We start from the raw sequence: 12408 nt of genomic DNA, 5'->3' as shown, positions 1-12408 counted from the left end.
GAGCAGTTCACGCCAGCTTTGAAAATGTAGCTCCCCCCCCCCGGGATTTCAATTTGTGTTTTACTGTTATTGTTTTGTTTTTTGTAAAATTTTTGCAAACTTTCGAGCGGCGTTTTTTTTTTCTGTGGCACTGCGAGTTGTGTGTGGGAGGCGCACCGACTTCCATCTAATGCGAAGCCGTTTTCTTTGTCGTTGCAGCCGCCGCGTCGCGTGCGCGAGGAACGCCGCAGCCGAACCCCGCCCGGCCGGGTGAGTAGTCTGGCGCGGCAAGCGACACTCTCGTCGTTTCCCGCCAAAACTTGCGAAATTTTAACGCTATTACTAATCGCGCGGTGGCGTTGACGTGGTTCACGACCCCGCCGGCAGGGCGCGCGTCTGTCTCGCGCCGCTCCACTTTGGGCACGAGGAAGTCTCACTCAAGCGGCCCTCTTTTTTTGTTGTTTTTTTCTCTTCGGTTCATCCGGAGAGACGAAGTGAATATCCAGAGAAAGCCAAGACAGCCACCGAGGCGGCCGAATTAAAGGATTAAAGGGGGAGTGTCGGCTAAACACCGTAATTAGCAGTAGCGGGGCGGCGGCGGCGGCAGCGCGTGGTGACACTCGGTGACACTCACGCGGAGCGTCGCCCGCGTCGCCGTCGCACTTCCCCGTTGCGAAACGGACCGACAAACCTGCAAGGAATGAATGGCCATTTTCGTCGATCCGATTCAGCGCGGCGCGCCAATACTTTGTCATTGCAATCAAAGCCGCGACACGAAGCGAGCCAAACGCCCACGTGCGCGTGTGAACGACAACAACAGCACCGCACTACTTTGGGTCAGCGGTGCAGCACTGAGTCACCGGATAGGCTAACCCGCGCGGCCCCCGCCCCGCTGCAACACTCTCGCGTCGCCCAGCAACAAGCGACGCCGAGCACGCCGAGCACCCCGCGGAGACAACCTGCCGGCGAGCGCGGAGCGTGCTCGCGGCGTGGCGGCGTGGCCTATGCGGGCCTATGGCTGCCCGCGCTGCCCGCGCGCACAACGCCGTCGCGGTCGTCGTGGCCGTCGCCCTCAATGCGGCAGGTACTATAACAAATCCGAGGCGGAGTTTCTAGAGCGGCTTATTTGGGGTTTACGGTCGCGTTGCGGCGCTCGGCGCGCGGCGGCAGTCGTACATGGACCGCGCCCACTTTGAATGTGTTCGTCTCTAAAGGAGCATGAGCACGCAGTGTGTTGCGCAACGCCGCAACGCGCAGGGCGCCGCGAGCAGGGCGGACCAGGGCGGACCAGGGCGGACCAGGGCGGGGCGCAGGGCCGCCTGGACCCACGGCCCCACGGCCCACGCACCGGTATGATTAATGAGCTTATCGGGGCCAGCCTGATTACCAGCCTTTCTTACGGGTCCCACCGGGGTTCGAACCCCCGATCAAACACGGGGGCTGTGTCACTGTGTGTGTGTGTGTGTGTGTGTGTGTGTGTGTGTGTGTGTGTGTGTGTGTGTGTGTGTGTGTGTGTGTGTGTGTGTGTGTGCAGTGCGCAGTGAAAGCGGGCGGCACTGGCGAAGCGCTGCTGCTGCTCTGTGAGTGCTGTGAGTGCCGCGGAGAGGTGTCAAAGACTTGTCTTACTCCGGCGGTGCGTTAAAAAAAATGCGTCTGCTTTTAATGATCTGGTCCGATGCTCGCGTAACAATCGTGCCAGCAAGGAGTGCGTTAATGGAAGTACGGCAGCGTTGCGCGTGCGTATTACCTTTGGGAACATGTTGTTTGGGTTTGTTTCGGGTTTGTTTTGCTTCAACTGGATTTCATTGACCAAAGACATCCTAGGTTTGAGAAATTGTGATCTTTGAGGGCTTCAGTCGTCAGTTGTCATCAAAGATAGGTTCAAAGTTTCCTCTTGAATCGTGGGTCCTTATTTGGCGAGGCCAGGAAGGAACTGGTTGGGATGGAGCAAGCAAACACCGGATTCCGGCTGGGAAAGGCGACTGCTCTTTCTCCATGCGTGCACGCGTGGGCGGCGGCACGGCGGCAGTGCCCCGGCGCCCCCCGTTAGCACCTCCGTGACAAAAAGCTGAAGCAGGGCGGCGGTGGGAAGGGCGGGCCGCGCACCTGCGACGCGCTGCAACGCCCCGCGGCGCACGGAAGACTTCGACGACTGTTTCGGGACTCTGTGTTGCAATTAGCGCCGCCAAGCCCACTTGGTCCTTTTTTTGTGAACGCGCGCGTTGTTGTCGTCGTCGCGCTGCTGCTGGCGCTGCTGCTAGTGGTGCAAGTGAGAGAGGTTTGTGTACATTTCGCCGCTGGTGTGATGCAACGGCGCTGTCGGCCCCAAGGTAGGCAGCACTGCTTGTCAGACGCATGGCGCGCACTCACACACACACTCACTGCAATCTGATCCGGGCGGATAGCGTCAGCGACTCCCGCGAGATGGCCGCGCCCGATTGGCTGGCTAAGGAGGCCCGAAGGAGGCCCGAAGGAGGCCCGAAGGAGGCCCGAAGGAGGCGCGCCCCCATCGGATTCGGGTCGGGGGTCGGGGCTGGCCTGGCCTCGCCGCCTCGGCGGTGTCAAGCCTGTCTCTCTGTCTCTCTCGCACCCTCACGGCGAGCCCCACGAGTGCGAGAGAGACGAGCGACGAGTGGCGCGGGGATGGAAGGCAATGACACGCGTCGCGTCGCCAGGAAGGCCGGGCCGAATCTCCCAATCATCATCCTAGGAGAAAGTGCTTTGCTCATAAATATTCGTTATGTACTTGTTGTGCTTTTCAACGAGCTGCCTCTGTCCGGCCGCTGGTGGCGCCGTGCGCGCCGTGCGCGCCGTGCGTGTGTGACTACGAGAGCGTGCGTGCGAGCGAGCGTGCGTGCACTGGCTTTGTTTTGTTTGCAGCTGGATGGAGAGGGACGGAGAGAGGCTCTGCTTGAACAGCGAAGGCCGCGCCTCCGCGTCCTACGGCCGAGTGCAACGGTGTACGTACGGTACACTGTTTCCCTGGGCGACCGCAAGCCAATGCTAGCCAACGCCAGCCAGCCAGCCAGCAGCCAGCCAGCTGGCCAATCGGCCACTGATGGCAGCGATTCGCTAATGCTCATCAAAGATTGCCTCCAACAACGGGCCGGGCCTGCCACGCCAGCCACGCCAGCCACGCCGTGCGCTTTCAATTGCCCGCGTGATGACATCGTGTGCCGATCGCTGCGCCGCTGCCTCGCCTGCCCTGCCTGCCCTGCAGGCTGATCCCCAACGGCGTCTCTGCCTCCCTCGCGCCCCCACGCGACGCCCTCGAGTGCGACAGAGAGAGAGTGTCCCATTCGGATGCAGCCCGTGCGGTCCTGCGTCGTCGTCGCTCACGATGTCAAAACGGGGTGGCGGTGTGTTCACTGTTCTCCGCTCGTCGACGGCGAGGCCCAAGGCGAGGCCCCGCTTGCCGTGCTTGCTGGTTCGGGTTCGGGGCGCCTAGTGGCCGGGCCGAGGCTTAGCCGAGGCCGAGGCTCCGCCACTGTCATGTCACGGGGGCAACGGGGCAACGGGGACTCAGCACTCGGCTTTCTTCCCTGATTGGTCCAGTCGGCCGGCAGCGCGGGGCAGTGCCGGGCCGCGCCATCTAGCGGCCGCCCGGCCGGGCGAGCGGTGGCGCGGCGCGCAGCGTTAGCGCAGCCTTCCTTAGCGCAGCCTCAGCGCAGCGGTACCTGCTATGCAGGCAACAGGTGTGAGGGCCTCGCGGCGCCTCGCCTGCCGTGCCACGCCACGCCACGCCACGCCTGCCCCGCTAGTCGGACGGCAGCGCGAGCCAGGCCGTGGGCCGCGGGTTGGCCGCGGGTTGGCCGCGGGTTGGCCGCGGGTTCACCTCGGACTCGCGGCGGCAGTCGCCTGGCAGTGACCCCAGGCAGCGGCCGGCGCCCCTTCCCTTCACAAAGCGATGCATTTCTGCCAGGAAAGCGCTCCCCGCGGCCACGCCGAGCAGCGCGTTGATGACCTCTCTCTCTCTCTCACACCCGTGTCCGGGACGCCGCATGAGAGCGAGAGAGAGGCGGAATCAGTGTGCTTGCTGGAGGGCCTGCCGGGGACCTCGTCGCGGCCTTGCTATCGGGTAGCGGGCCCAATGAGCTTCGATTAGCGGCTCCCTGCCCTGATACACTGCCGACAACAACAACGGCAATAACAAAACGCCGAAGCCGCACTCTTATTATTCTGCGCTCGGATTATTTATTGAAACGTGTCGCACTGTGTTTGTGTGTGTGTGTGTGTATGCGTGCGTGTGTGAGTGTGTGTGGAACAATGATCGATGTGAGTCACTTCGTTGGCATCGTGTGGGTGCGGTGGTGCGGCACGTCCAGTGGTCCAGCGACGGGACGCGGATCGAGTGCAGCCAGTGCAAGCCAGTGTATGGCCAGCGGAGCCGTTCCGGGAATAGAAGCTGCGCGGGCAAGGGCAGCAAGGGCAGCGCATGCACAGCACGGCGAGCCGCCAAGGGACAGCCTGGCGGCCCGGCGGCCTGGCGAAGTCCTCCAGTAGTCGCGCCGAGTTCCGCGCACGCTCTTCCTTGACCGCAGAGTCGCTGAATGGGGCCCGAATGGCGTCGGAGTCGACTCGACTCCGACTCGTCGGTTCGGCAGTGGAGGTGACGAGGTGACGGCACGGGTTCGCCCCGCCGGCCCGTTTCCGGCGCTTTCCGGCGTGTCATCGCCGCGGTGCCGCGGTGTGTGTTCCTGATCGTCCCGATGTCCAATCACCGGCATCAAGTGTTATTAGAAGCCCCCTGTGGTCGCACCGGGCCGCCGCCGTGCCGCGCCGTGCCGCGCCGTGCTTGGCCGCGCTCGTGGTGGGTGGCATTCGGTTAATGGAAGGCTTATGGAAGGCCTCGCCTCGCCGCCCGCTCGGGGTCAACAGAATGTCGGATCCTTTTTGTCTCTGCTGGTAGTGCGTTTAGAGGATGAATCAGCGTGCGTTCGTTGGCCTGCGGCTCGGTGTAGAGCGCGGCGGGGGAGTGGGGGGCTTGGCGGGTCTCCTCTGCTGGCAGAGAATGCCGAGGAAAGTCGCCAAGCGGGTCGGGCGGCGGCGCGGCGGGGGGCTTGCGGTGCACGAGAAAGGGAAAAGGGGAGGAGAATTGAAGAAGTGTTCAAACATGTTCCGCCGTGCACTTGGCGGAGCGCAGTGGGCTAGAAGACCGGCGCAAGGCGGCCAAAACTATAGACGCTAAATAGGACTGGAACCGAACGTGTGACCCCACCAATGGATTCCTCATTCGAAGAGCAATCCATTGGTGGGGTCACACGTTCGGTTCGAGTCCTGTTTAGCGACTCTGGAGCTCAAAACGCGTCTAGAGATTCGGCCGCCGGCGCCGATCTTCTGGCCCACTGTGCGGAGGACCGTCATCCCGGACCGCCCCGTGAGGACGCGCACGTCCCCTGAGGAGCAGACGACGCACCTTATATAAGGCGCGTCCAGGAAGGGGGATCCAATGACAGCGCACGGCATGTGTGTGTGTGTGTGTGTGGACAGGTTGCTTTTCGGTGGAGCCGGCTCTGGGAAATCTTTTCTTCCGTTGTTGTTATTGTTGTTTTGGCCTTTTTCCTATCTCCGGGGTAGCGTTCCACGAAGCTGCACTTATGCAAACTAGTGAGGCTGTTTGCCCTCCAAGACCGGCTGAGTTGTGTTTGCACTGCTTCCAGCCGCCTCGTTCCAAAGGCACGAAGGCTCGCTACTTTCGTCGCTCTGTCTCTGTCGCACTCACGGGGTGCACGGGGTGCACGGGGTGGTCCTGAGGGGAGCGAGAGAGACGGAGCGACATCGTTCGGAATGAGGTGGCGGCGCTTGTAGCCAGATCTCTGGCAGCTTGAGCCTCGGCTTCAGCCCGCTCCGGCGTGCAAGTCTCCGGGCCGCGCCGCGTCTCCGACACTGTTTTTGTTTTTGTTCCTGTTTGGCGCGGGCCAGCCCGACGGCAAGCCCGACGGCAAGCCGCGGGCCACTTGCCACTTGGCGCGACCTAACCCTACTTCTGCCCAGTCAGGAGGGGGACCGCAGGGACTGACTGCAGGCACACTGCAGCGGCGGCGGCGGCATCGAAAACGGGCGGAGGTTGCGCTTCGCCTCGGATGCGACCTGGCCGCCCTGGACAGGCTTTGCGAGACCCACTGACCTCCTTCCTTCCTGCCTTGTCCTCTCCCTCTCTCCCTCCCCCTCTCTCTCTCTCTCTCTCTCTCTCTCTCTCTCTCTCTCTCTCTCTCGCTCTCTCTCTCTCTCGCTCTCTCTCTCTCTCTCTCTCTCTCTCTCGGGAAGGAGAGAGGACATCGCAGACACACCCGGACGCGTCCTTGGAGAAGGCAAATGATCGTAAAACTCGACTTTAGCGCGGTTCCCGGCGGTTCCCCCGCGGCAGGTTATTTTTGGTACCGCGGCCGGGGTCGGCCGGAGCAGGTCCTCCGCGGGAGGCTATATTTTCCTCGCTTTGCAATCGAATCACTTTCGCCCGCAAACCGCCAGGAGGAGCGGAGGGGGTGGGGGCAGCGCGCTTCGGAGAAGCGACAGTTTTGCTGGAATGAGAGGAGTGTGTGTGTGCGTGTGTGTGTGAGTGCGTCAATTAGAGCCTCGTTACCGCGTGCGGCGTGCTTGGCCTGCACGTCGTAACACTTCTCGGAAACGGGCCCAAAATTCGGGCGACATCCATGCTATCGGTTGCGCAACAACAACAACAAAACGAGGCGGCGGCCCTTTGATCGCGCTGCCCGAAGTGGCCGGCATCGATTTGGGTGTCGTGCTTGGCGTGCTTCGCGTGCGGCGATGCATTAGGCGAGGGCGCTCCTCCCGGCCGGCAGCTGCCAGCAGCATCAACAAGCCGCTGAGCGATTCCGCACAGTGTTTCGTGGCTCTCTGTCTCTCTCGCACCCCTACGGAACGACCTGTGAGTGTGAGAGAGACGGGTCCGGAATCAGCCGACGGGCACAGGTGCTGTGCGGGGCGGCCAAACAACAACAACAAGCCTTTTTGTTTCACGCCGCTGGCCGCTGGACGCCCAGTGCACCGCAAGTGCCGTTACGGAGACGCATCGCTGCTATTTTACTAGGGGACTACAAACTACACAGCCTTTCGACTGTTTGCAATTACACTGATAGTGCGGTAATTGCCCCGCCCTGTTGTCCATGCATATGCGATGGGCTAACGGGTGGCGCCCTAACGGTGAGGCAGCGAAGCAGTCCCCGCTGTAATTGCGTCACAAGGCCATCCCGGCCAAAACACGGTCAAGTGCCCCGCGGAAGGCCACCCCTCCATCGGCCAAAACACGGTCAAATGCCCCGCGGAAGGCCACCCCTCCATCGGCCAAAACACGGTCAAATGCCCCGCGGAAGGCCATCCCTCCATCGGCCAAAACACGGTCAAGTGCCCCGCGGAAGGCCATCCCTCCATCGGCCAAAACACGGTCAAGTGCCCCGCGGAAGGCCACCCCTCCATCGGCCAAAACACGGTCAAATGCCCCGCGGAAGGCCACCCCTCCATCGGCCAAAACACGGTCAAATGCCCCGCGGAAGGCCATCCCTCCATCGGCCAAAACACGGTCAAGTGCCCCGCGGAAGGCCATCCCTCCATCGGCCAAAACACTGTCAAGTATCGCGCGGGACGAATAGGGTATTTCGGTGGAGGTCTGGACCCGAAGCGAGGAGCTGACACGAGCTGACATCTTGACCGGAAGCGACAGGAGGCGTAAGTTATATCGATACGTGCACATAAGTTACACTTGGTTTACACGTAGTTTGTCCAATTACACTTACTTCGATAATATTTGTGCTGTTACGCCTAATGAGCAACTTGAACGATGTTTTTCCGGCAAAGCTGGTGGCTCCTGGCTTCCGCGGTCCAGACCTGCTCCGAAATACCCTGTGGGTAATGTGTCTGCAGGGTCTCAGGCTCAGGGCGACTCAACCGTAGTGCTCACAATAGCCTGTATGGTAAGGTTATATGGGTTGCATACTGACCAGATTACTGTCCACACATCCGCTAATGGCGTCCTGCAGGCTTCCCTGCGGCCGGCGCCGACAACTTTGTTGTTGTCTCAACGAGCCATCTTTCCCCCGACGCGTGTGTGCACTGGCGCCGAGCCTCCGCTGCCTCAAAGTGGTCGGCCGGGTGATGAACGCGCTTCCGAGTTTGATTAAACTGAATAAACCGCTGCGACACTTTAGTCCTCGACCTGCCTGGCCATGCCATGCCGGCCGCGCGCCTCCCCTCATTTGGTTCGCGTTACACGGCTAAACGGACGGCGCTGCCGGCGCTGCTGGCGCGCGGCCCAGTGCGTCGCTCGCGCTCCGTCTCCCTCGCGCTCCGTCTCCCTCGCGCCCCCGTCGGCCCCGTCAGTGCGACAGAAACGGACAGCGCGGCGAATCAGCCCCGCGGCGTGTGGCGCCAAAACATGCAGGCGCCTCGAACGCGCCTCGAACGGGGTCAGGATGAGCGGCTATCCTCGCTGACAATCTAAGCGCCCCGCCGACGGTCATTATTGTCACCGTTTGAGACCATTAGGAAAACGAATTAACCAGTGAAAAACAGTTGTGCGCGCGTTGCTTGTACGCACTTTAATGAAAACTCGTCCGCGCCGCCGTGGCTGCGGGGTTCTCCAGAGTAGACTGACTCCGAGTGGGAGGTCTCTCTGTCGCACTCGTGGGGCGCTCCGTGCCGGTGCGAGAGAGACAGACCGACGGGCGCGCTGTGCGAAATGAGTCTCCTCGTTCACGGTGTTCACGGCGGCCGCGCAGGGGGAATTCGGGGCCGCGGTTTGGCGCGCGATTTGCCGGCCGGGCCGGGCGCGCTGCGGTAGGTGGGTCGGTGGCGGCGTGGCGGCCGGTGGCAGCCTGCCCGGGGCGGGGCGGGGCGGGGCGGGGCGGGGCGGGGCGGGGCGGAGCCTGGGGCGGGGCGGAATGCCATTCATTAGTCCGACTTGTCAACGAGCTGCCAACTAAAACAAACAGCACGCGCCGATTGCCGGTCGAGTAGTACGCGGGCCGTGGGCACACCTTACTGCTGTGACCGCGGCCGCGAGTGGCATCACGGGCAAATGTGATAGCGCGTTTGAGTACAGATGGGCCAGAAACCTCGTGACAAAATGACAGGTATAATGGGCCTCACAGACACTTCTCCTTGCGCTAGAGGGGCAGAGGGGAATGGTGCGGGCGTGTTTGGCGAGACTGCGTTCCTGTCATTTTGTCGCGGGGTCCAGGAAGGGTCTCCGGGCTGCCTACCCGCCAGGGCGCCCGGACGGCACGGCACGCCAGGAGTCCCGGCTGTCCTGGCCGCGGTCCTGGCCCAGGACGCCAGACTGCAGCCGACTGGCTAGAATGAGCCGCGGGTTCAAACAACGCCGTATCTCTTGTTGCTGTTGTTTGTTGTTTTTTTGTGAGCCGGCTTGCGCGCGAACTCCTGCTGCTGCGGTACCGTTACCGAGCGTCACACTTGTGACGAGCCCGTTTCGAAGCTTTTCCCGAGCGACGCACGCCGTCGCACGCAGGTCCTTTACGAGTCTTACTGTCATCGTGTGCGCGCGTGTATGTGTGTGTGAGATGGTGAGCGCATGGGTGTGTGTGTGTGTGTGTGTGTGTGTGTGTGTGTGAGTGTGTGTGTTCCAGATCTGGAGTGGAAAGTCACCTGCACCCAGCAGAGAGGACGTCGATCTAAAACAACAACAACAATCATCAGCACAGCAACAAGAGGACACGGCCGGCGCAGTGAGCAGGCAGTGGGCCCCGTCCCGGCCGTCCTGCCGAGGGCCCCGTGGAGGGCCGCAGCGGGCCGGGCCGGCAGGACCGACGAAGACTTGGACGCCGACTTGGTTGGACGCAGCGCGGCGCTCCGCCATGGCTCCGCCGCACAGTGGGCCAGAAGACCGGTGGAGGCGGCCAAAACTCTGGACGCGTTTTGAGCTCCAGAGTCGCTAAACAGACGTGTGACCCCACCGATAGATTCTTCGTTCGGAGAGCAATCCATTGGTGGGGTCACACGATCGGTTCGAGTCCCATGTAGCGACTCAGGAGCTCAAAACGCGTCCAGAGTTTTGGCCGCCTCCACCGATCTTCTGGCCCACTGTGCGCCGCCCGGACTCGGCGGCGCGTTCGGCGCGGCTCGGCGCGGCCCGGCGGCCCGCGGGAAGGGAAGGGAAAGGAAGGGAAGGGTGGTTCAGTGACTGGCTGGGCTGGGCCGGGCTGACTGGCTTCAGTCTACCGCGGGACGCCGACGCTACCGGTACACAGGGCGTCGCGACGCCAGAGCCCACCTGTCGGCGAGCGCGAGCGGAGTCGCGGAGTGCGCGAGTGTGTGTGGGTGTGAGTGAGACCAATGTGCGTCGTGGTACCCGTGTGTGTGTGAAGTGAAGTGAGTGCCCCTGGGATTGCTGCCCCTTTGGGATTTCCTCCGGCAGCAACGTTGGATGCGACGGAGACTCGCGGCAAGCAGGTACGAATAGGCCTGACAAGTTAGGCAAAATCTCCTAGAAACCTGGAAAAAAATTTCAAACAAAGCATATTAGGGTATGGTTATTTAAGGGTATGATCTCTGGAACCGAACGGCGCCAAAATCCACCAAATCCACTTTGGGCGTTCCGAACATTGTTGAACAGAAGTTGAAGGTGGAGCGCGATGCACCACAGCGCCCATACCGCTGTGAGAGGTGCCGTGCCTTCCCAGCGAGTCTTGAATGAAAACCCTGCTGGTTCTTGCTGCAGATGGACTTACACGGGAGTCGGGTTCCAAACGCGCCCCATCCTCGTAGTCTTAATTAATTTTTAAAATGTTTAAAAGACACAATATGGAAGTCCTTTCTCTGAGAAATAATGGGTGCCTGATCGGCTTCCTCGAGTCGTTAACGTCTGCATGGTTTGTTGGACCATTCTGAACCTTTCTTAACGGGCACTTCAATGGTGAACACGTCCATCACTACCACCTGTCTGCCGCTGCGGCTGAAACGAATGCCTTGGAGTAGACTCCCAAATTTTGCAAAGCAGTCAGTGCGCTGTGAATTGGCTATCGGGGCGCTGCAGTCGATGGGGCATCATGGCGAGGCATCGCCAGGCCCGCCCTCGCCCTGCGCGTCCTGCGTGTACTTTCGGGGGCGTTAGTCGTCAGTCGATGGGAACCGTGTTTGTGGAGCGTTGCGAGATGAGCACACTGGGAGCGCGAGCCCAGCCGATCCAATCGGAGCGTGCCGAGCCGAGCCGAGCCGAGCCGAGCCGAGCCGAGCCGCCCACAGGTGCCTTGTGCCTTGTCCGTGCTTGCTGCCCTTCAGGCGCCCCGCCCCGCCCCGCCCCGCAACCGGTATAGAAAGTTTCTCCCGGGGGCCTTACGTTCCCCGGCAGATTTGGCGACACGCCCCGCCACCACAACAAGTGCATCCTCGGAGCCTCGATCGCGGCGCGCAGCGAAATTCAAGCCGTTGGCTCGCTCGCGTAAACCCGAGAAAGCGGCGCCCGGTTCGCGCAAGAGACAAACGCCTTTTAACGATCCGACCATCGGGCGCCATCGGGTGGCTGGCTGGGCCTTGGGCTGGGCTGGCTGGGTTGTGCGCACGGGGATCGGGATCGCTTTGCGCTGCGATAGCAAAGTCATCTGCATTATTCAGTGACACGGTTTTGCCGCGACGACAGGCAATTGTTTTGCTCCGGAGTGTCTGCTCGCCGTGCATGTCCAGCAAACGTATTCCTCTCCGTGCTTGTCCGGGCCCTGCTGCTCCAGGCCCCTGCTCCAGGCCCCTGCTCCAGGCCCCTGCTCCAGGCCCCTGCTCCAGGCCCCTGCTCCGGGCCCCTGCTCCAGGCCCCTGCTCCAGGCCCCTGCTCTAGGCCTCGGCCCGGGCCGGCCGCGTGCGGGCGGTGCACTGGCGGTGCGGGCAGCAGCCCCATTCCGAGACTCGTTTTCGTCGCTCTGGGGGTGTTCTTGCGGGTGCGAGGGAGACAGAGCGACGAAGGCGACTCTCGGAATCGGCCTGCGGTGCGGGCAGGCCTGGCAGGCCTCCGATTCACACCTCGCATCTCACTTTCCTCGGCCCATTTCACCGCAAGGCAGCGCCAGGCTCCGCAAGGCGAGGGAACTCCCGCGCCGACCGCAGCAAGGCACTGCGAGCGTCTTCCTCGCCGGCTTGTTTTTCTATTTCCGAAGTGGAAATTGGAAAATGGCAACACCAGTGGCCGGCCCCGCACACCTCGCCTCGCCGCGGCGGAGTTCGTTGATCTCGCGTGTCTCTCTCTCCGCCTGCGCGACCGAGGGGCTAACACACTGGCCCCGAGTCCACTTCTGGTATCGGAGGTCGTTATCCTCTTAGATACGCCTTGTTGTGGCGGTTTCTTTTTCGCCATGCTGGTCGGCCATGCCGCGTGTGGCCGCGTGTGGGACGCGGGACGGACAGGCGTTATATCACTCGGCCGGCCGCCCCGCCGCAATCTCACGAAAAATCAGGACTTCACTGGAC

At 62.1% G+C, this 12408-nt stretch overlaps 1 protein-coding gene across 3 annotated transcripts in view; it reads left to right on the top strand.

Annotated features, from left to right (window-relative positions):
- The window catches only part of LOC117641412 (protein MLP1 homolog), a 59766-nt gene that overhangs the window by 27921 nt on the left and 19437 nt on the right, over positions 1-12408 (top strand). For 2 of the 3 annotated variants that reach the window (XM_034378704.1, XM_034378703.1), the window contains one exon: positions 199-249. The exons of the other annotated variant lie outside the window; for it this stretch is intronic. In XM_034378704.1, the coding sequence (XP_034234595.1) occupies positions 199-249 (51 nt within the window). The remainder of the gene's footprint in view (positions 1-198; positions 250-12408) is intronic. 3 annotated transcript variants of the gene reach the window in all.

The sequence above is a fragment of the Thrips palmi genome, unplaced genomic scaffold (assembly GCF_012932325.1).
Source record: "Thrips palmi isolate BJ-2018 unplaced genomic scaffold, TpBJ-2018v1 HiC_scaffold_15, whole genome shotgun sequence".
In the NCBI taxonomy this organism is placed as follows: Eukaryota; Metazoa; Arthropoda; class Insecta; order Thysanoptera; family Thripidae; genus Thrips; species Thrips palmi.
This window is presented reverse-complemented; position numbering and strand designations above follow the sequence as displayed.